Source organism: Garra rufa, chromosome 2 (assembly GCF_049309525.1).
Source record: "Garra rufa chromosome 2, GarRuf1.0, whole genome shotgun sequence".
Classification (NCBI taxonomy): Eukaryota; Metazoa; Chordata; class Actinopteri; order Cypriniformes; family Cyprinidae; genus Garra; species Garra rufa.
In genome coordinates this window covers 36,097,892-36,104,845 of record NC_133362.1, presented here as the reverse complement: position 1 = coordinate 36,104,845, position 6,954 = coordinate 36,097,892, and the positions used below count along the sequence as shown (strand labels likewise).

Sequence of the window (6,954 nt, the reverse complement as noted above, 5' to 3'; positions counted from 1 at the left end):
ATTATAAAAAAAATATATGCTAATATAAAATTAAATTAGGTAGCCTATAAAATTTCTAAATAAGTCTATCTATCAGCACTTTTTTACTTAAGTACACAAGAAATGTAGTACTTTTGTACTTTCACTCGAGTAAAATTGAAAAAGGAGTACTTTTACTTTTACTGGAGTAATATTTTATTATACGTATCTGTACTTTTACTTGATTTGTGTACTTCGTCCACCACAGTTTCAGAAGATAGTTCTGAATTTGCATATGAAACTTGACACTGAGCCTATACACTATTCGTCTGTACACAAAAGTTATTATAGATAAATATGAATACCATTTTACACTTGGAACAATATTGCTGCTGCTCTTTATTGTTGTTGTCAGTTTCTGCACATACAAAACTGTCTATTAAGTTTCTATCAGCAAACACTCAACAAATAAAGACAATAAAGTGAGATGATCTGCCAATGATCCTGAATGTCTTGTTGAATGAGTGTTAATAGTCTGAGGCTCATGATGAATATTAACAGAGTTGCTGAAAAGGCTCTTAATTTCATGTCAATAGTTCCTGTTTTCACCTCATTTATTATGCTGATGTCTTCAGATCTCCTGTAAATTGCCACTTAAAGCTCAGTTTTATTGCTGTCAACAGACTAAGGCTATTTCTGTATATTTATTTCTGTTTATTCTTTAAGCTTGTTTTCTTACCATTTTATATTATATATTTGAATTAACATTTGTATATTCTGTTATCAGTTAGTATACAAACAAACTGATGTTTTTCATTTTGGTAGATCAGCTTATTCTACGGCAACCAAGTCATCAGTGAAACTCCTCCCACTGCAACACATCATCAGTGAAGCTCCTCCCACTACAATTCAGCAATAAATGCAGGAATATTCCCATCAGTTTAGAATTGAAGATGAGCATCAAATCATCAGGAAGAGCTGAAATCTGCAAAAATACTGAAGAACAAGCAGGTTGGTGTTCATTTTCCATTCATAATACCAAAGAACATTCATGTTATAAAGATTCAAGCACTTCATCAAATTTTGGTAAATAGTCCTAGTTCACATTTGTTTGCTTGCAGCACTGTGATTTTTTTATTGTTTCTTTTGCCAAGAAACAGTAGATACAATATAATAATGGTAATTTTAGATGTCCTTTCTGTTGTATTTAATTATAAAAACCATGTATAATCTATAATCACATTTATTATTTATACATTTTCCCTAAATCAGGCATCTGCAATTATGGTCAAAATTAAAGATTTGTTTGTTGTGTATTCCTACTGAAAACAACAACAACATCTTAGGAACACCTTTTGATTACATTAACCTTTGTAATGCCATTTTTCTAACTTTATTAAATATATGTAATCTTTTGTGACAATAAACTTTAGATATTTATAAATCCATTTTTAAATTCAATTTTAATGAAACTATAAATTCAATTTTAATAATATGATACAATCAGGAAGAATAAGATAGCAGTCAAATTAAATCAACAACAACAATTCACCTTTGCACGGCACAGAAGAGCTAAAAATGTAGCATTAAGGAATATTTACAAGATTCAGAACTGGCATTAATGCATTTCATAATAACAATTTTATGAGAGTGATGTTTTAAATATAACGTTTTTAATATAGAAACATAATATATTAAACTATTTAAATGACTCAATTTATATTTTAAAAATGAACCGCAGCATGGTTGTATAAATTCAGTTTCACGTTTGCATTTTCCCTTTATAATGCAATAAAGTTTTCTTTTTTTCTTTGCCAAAAAACATTAAACCTCAGAGGAAGAAGATTAGTTACACCACACTCTCTGTTCGTTTTGTTGTGATGCTGACTTAGAAATGTTTCTGTAAATAGAAAAATACAGTCTTTGAATCAGGGCAGTAAATATTGCAATATTCTCATCCTCACAGTCGTGACTACATTTTTCAATCAAGCAGGAATATCTGGAAAAGTATCAGCTGAACTGCGATTGGTTGCTGTGAAGATGGGGCTTGTTAAAGAGAGGAATGAAGAGGACACAAGTGAACCAAAACCCTGGAGAATAAAACATGAGGAACCAGAACCATGGAGAATAAAACACGAGGAACCAGAACCTTTAAGAATAAAACATGAGGAACCAGAACCCTGGAGAATAAAACATGAGGAACCAGAACCTTTAAGAATAAAACATGAGGAACCAGAACCCTGGAAAATTAAAAATGAGGAACCAGAACCTTTGAGAATAAAACAAGAGGAACCAGAACCCTGGATAATAAAACATGAGGAACCAGAACATTTGAGAATAAAACATGAGGAACCAGAACCTTTGAGAATAAAACATGAGGAACCAGAACATTTGAGAATAAAACATGAGGAACCAGAAACCTGGAGAATAAAACATGAGGAACCAGAAACCTGGAGAATAAAACATGAGGAACCAGAAACCTGGAGAATAAAACATGAGGAACCAGAACCTTGTAGAATAAAACAGGAGGAACAAGGAGGTTGGTGTTTATTCTTGATTTATCTTTAATGAATTTTTGCAGTACATTATGCTGTAACCCTTTGGGGTCTGAGGGGATTTTGGTGCCCTGGAGAAATTTTGACTTGTTTTAAATCCCTGAAAAACAGCATAAAACACATAAGTGCCTGAAAAACAGCATAAAACACATACAGAAAATTTGTTCACAAAACTTTTGTGAAACTGAATTTGGTAGAATTTGTAGCAAAATGTTGTTTCCCGTTTCCAATGGCACTGGGAAAAATCAAAGTTCTCATGAGAATTAGGATTATAAGAATTAGAATATTATATTAAATATATAATATTGGAGTGAATGGTTATCACGATAGAGATAATCAGTACTGCCCAAAACAAATGTGTGAAAAATATTGATATTTCTTATGTTTTATACCGCTCAAAAACCTGGGCTCAAATTGATAATTGTACTCTTATTTCAGAGTTCATTGGAGAAAAAGAGGACAATGAAGGATCAAGTGAAGCTGAGGAGAAAAATCATGTCAAAACTGGCGGAAAACCTTTGAGTTGCTCTCAAACCAAGAAAAGAAGAGCCAAGAAATGTTTCACCTGCACTCAGTGTGGAAAGAGTTTCACATGCAAAACAGATTTTGATCGTCACATGAGAATTCATACTGGAGAGAAACCGTTCTCTTGTGATCAATGTGGAAAGAGTTTCACACAATCAGCAAACCTTAAGAAACACATGACCATCCACACTGGAGAGAAGCAGTATGTATGCGATCAGTGCGGTAAAATGTTTTCACGGACGTCAGGTCTGAAGAAACACTTGAAAGTTCATGCAAAGGAGAAGACACATTCATGCGATTTGTGTGGTAACAGTTTTTTACATCTAAAAAATTTGAAAGAACATCAGAAAATGCATACCACTGTGGAACAGTACATGTGCTTTGAGTGTGACAAGACTTTTACTTCAGCGCAGTGTTTAAAACGACATGGGATGATTCACACCGGAGATAAACCTTATAAATGTTCGCACTGTGACAAGAGATTCAGAGATTCAACAAATCTGAAAACACATGAGAGGATTCACACTGGAGAGAAACCGTATAAGTGTTCACATTGTGACAAGAGATTCAGTACTTCATCAAGTCTCAAAACACATGAGAGGATTCACACTGGAGAAAAACCGTATGAGTGTTCACACTGTGATAAGAGATTCAAAAAGTCTGGACATCTGAAAACACATGAGAGGATCCACACTGTAGAGAAACCTTATAAGTGTTCACACTGTGGAAAGAGATTTAAAAAGTCTGGAGATCTGAAAACGCATGAGAGGATCCACACTGGAGAGAAACTGTATAAGTGTTCGCACTGTGACAAGAGATTCAGTCGGTCAACACATCTGAAAACACATGAGAGGATTCACACTGGAGAGCAACCGTATAAGTGTTCACACTGCGACAAGAGATTCAGTCGGTTAACACATATGAAAACACATGAGAGGATTCACACTGGAGAGCAACCGTATAAGTGTTCACACTGCGACAAGAGATTCAGTCATTCATCAAATCTGAAAAGACATGAGAGGATGCACGCTGGACAATAACTAAATTACTGCACTGCATGTGGGAAGTGTTTCATTCAATCATCTGTTATACACAGTCAAACAATCAGAGTAAGGCCCAGATCATGAACATGATGAACAACAGATGGATCTCTTAACAAATGTATTCTGAAGTCTAAATAAAATTTTATATTTTGTATGCACACATTGTATTGTATTGTATTCACTGTTTATGTATTTGTTATGGAGTTTTTATTTGTAGCTGCAAATGTTCAACGTGATCTCATGATAATTCAATTATATGTTCATATATATTCATTACATGTATTTTGCGTAAAATGTGGTTCTACAAAACCTATTTACTTACGTTTTTCCAGACACTAAAACGTACAATACTGACGTATTTACAGCATCTAAACGTAAAAATACTTACGTATTTTTAGCATTTTAACGTACAATAGCCTACTGACGTATTGATGACACCTAAAAACAGAATAACGTTACTTCGAGAGTTATGGTTAACGTTAGGTTTAGAGGTAGGAGTGGGATTGGCGACTATAAAAAATATTTTTATTCCAAATTCTTACTAAAATGGTAATTTCCCTGCATATTTTGGTCAGTTACGTTTTAAATGCTAAACTATATATTCGCGGTAAAATAGCTGGGTAAAGTTAGTTTTAGGTTTGATATTCGCTGGACATTCGCTTTTGTTTTTGTTTGTTTAACATTAACCTATAGTAAGTCAGTCTTGTAACCAAAAGCATACTACAGCCTTTAAAACATGAAAAAACCTTTTGGTGAATTATAGTAATTTTTTTCTAGGAATAATTATGTAGGCCTACAGTGTACAGTAAGGAAGCTATTCAAAAAAAAAAAAAATCACCTGTAGTAAGTCAGTCTTGTAATTACAAATATACTACAGCCTTTGAAACATAAAAAAAAAAAACTTTAGGTCAATTAAAGTACATTTTTTCTAAGAATAAGTATGCACTGTATTTACAGTAAGGGTGATGCTGTCAAAATGTAATCCGTAGAAAGTCAGTCTTGTTACTACAAAAGTACTAACGTTACAAGTTCTGGAACGTGAAAAAAGTAATTATTTTCTTACATAATTATGTACTGTATGTACAGTAAAGAAGTTATTGGCAAAATTTCACCTGTAGTAAGTTAGCCTTTTAACCACAAACGTATACAGCCTTTAAAACATGAAAAAACTGGACTTCGTTTTGTTTAGTGAGGTAAATTTGCAGACGGTCCCTAAATCAGCCTAGGCCAATATCCAGCCAATATCAAACCTAAAACTAACTTTACCTCGGTCTATAAGATGGCAACCCGTTCTCATCAATTTGCGTATAAATAACACGGCTTTACACTTTCCAATTGCGTGTAATACATACACCAAAGTCCAATTTCGCGTCCATATGATACGCCAATCCTTCCCATTAACTTCTGTGAATAGCCGTGATGGAGAGATGCGTACAAATATATTTTTTTATTAGATGCGTACAAATAGCACGCAGCATCTTCTACGGCACTGACGTCACCTGCGAGGCTCGGTTTGCCCCGTTCACTTGATGCATATACACCTTCAAACAGGTAAGAAAGGCAACAATCTTTTCTTTTGTAATGATAACATCATTTTAATTATTTCGATGCTTCTCTGTACGTGGGGTCATGTGTTAAAATGGAAGCGTGTGCGTTCAAATTAGTTAGAACAGTCTGCTGCTGCGTTAGCACAGCTGCTAATATTAGCCTGAGCTAACGTCTAACTGTTACTGTTTTGAAAAAGATAAATAAGTTAAACCGTTTTCATTATATTCACGTGGCTGACGACAGCTTTATAAATAAACCAAACTGTGGTACTGTGGTATTTGTAGTTAAAGCACAATAACCACAATGTTTACCATAGTTTTACCTCAGTAATCATAGTTTTACTGTGGTATTTGTAGTTATAGCACAATAACCACAATGTTTACCATAGTTTTACCTCAGTAATCATAGTTTTACTGTGGTATTTGTTTTTAAAGCACAATAACCACAACATTTACCATAGTTTTACCTCAGTAACCATAGTTTTACTCTGGTATTTGTAGTTAAAGCACAATAACCACAACATTTACCATAGTTTTACCTCAGTAACCATAGTTTTACTGTGGTATTTGTAGTTAAAGCACAATAACCACAACATTTACCATAGTTTTACCTCAGTAACCATAGTTTTACTGTGGTATTTGTTTTTAAAGCACAAAAACCACAACATTTACCATAGTTTTACCTCAGTAACCATAGTTTTACTGTGGTATTTGTAGTTAAAGCACAATAACCACAACATTTACCATAGTTTTACCTCAGTAACCATAGTTTTACTGTGGTATTTGTTTTTAAAGCACAATAACCACAACATTTACCATAGTTTTACCTCAGTAACCATAGTTTTACTGTGGTATTTGTTTTTAAAGCACAAAAACCACAACATTTACCATAGTTTTACCTCAGTAACCATAGTTTTACTGTGGTATTTGTAGTTAAAGCACAATAACCACAACATTTACCATAGTTTTACCTCAGTAACCTTAGTTTTACTGTGGTATTTGTTTTTAAAGCACAATAACCACAACATTTACCATAGTTTTACCTCAGTAACCATAGTTTTACTGTGGTATTTGTTTTTAAAGCACAATAACCACAACATTTACCATGGTTTTACCTCTATAACCATAGTTACACTGTGGTATTTGTTTTTAAAGCAAAATAACCACAACATTTACCATGGTTTTACCTCAGTAACCATAGTTTTACTGTGGTATTTGTTTTTAAAGCACAATAACCACAACATTTACCATAGTTTTACCTCGGTAACCATAGTTTTACTGTGGTATTTGTTTTTAAAGCACAATAACCACAACATTTACCATAGT

General features: G+C 33.4%; 1 protein-coding gene across 1 annotated transcript; it reads left to right on the top strand.

Annotated features, from left to right (window-relative positions):
• Positions 1-3,058: 3,058 nt before the first annotated feature.
• Positions 3,059-4,078, top strand: LOC141325088 (uncharacterized). The gene has a single exon (XM_073833595.1). It carries the CDS (start codon positions 3,131-3,133, stop codon positions 4,076-4,078), a length of 948 nt encoding a protein of 315 aa, XP_073689696.1. The 5' UTR covers positions 3,059-3,130.
• Positions 4,079-6,954: the final 2,876 nt, after the last annotated feature.

Coding starts and splice junctions, on each gene's coding strand:
- LOC141325088 (XM_073833595.1), top strand. CDS start 3,131: ATGAGAATTCATACTGGAGAGAAACCGTTCTCTTGTGATCAATGTGGA.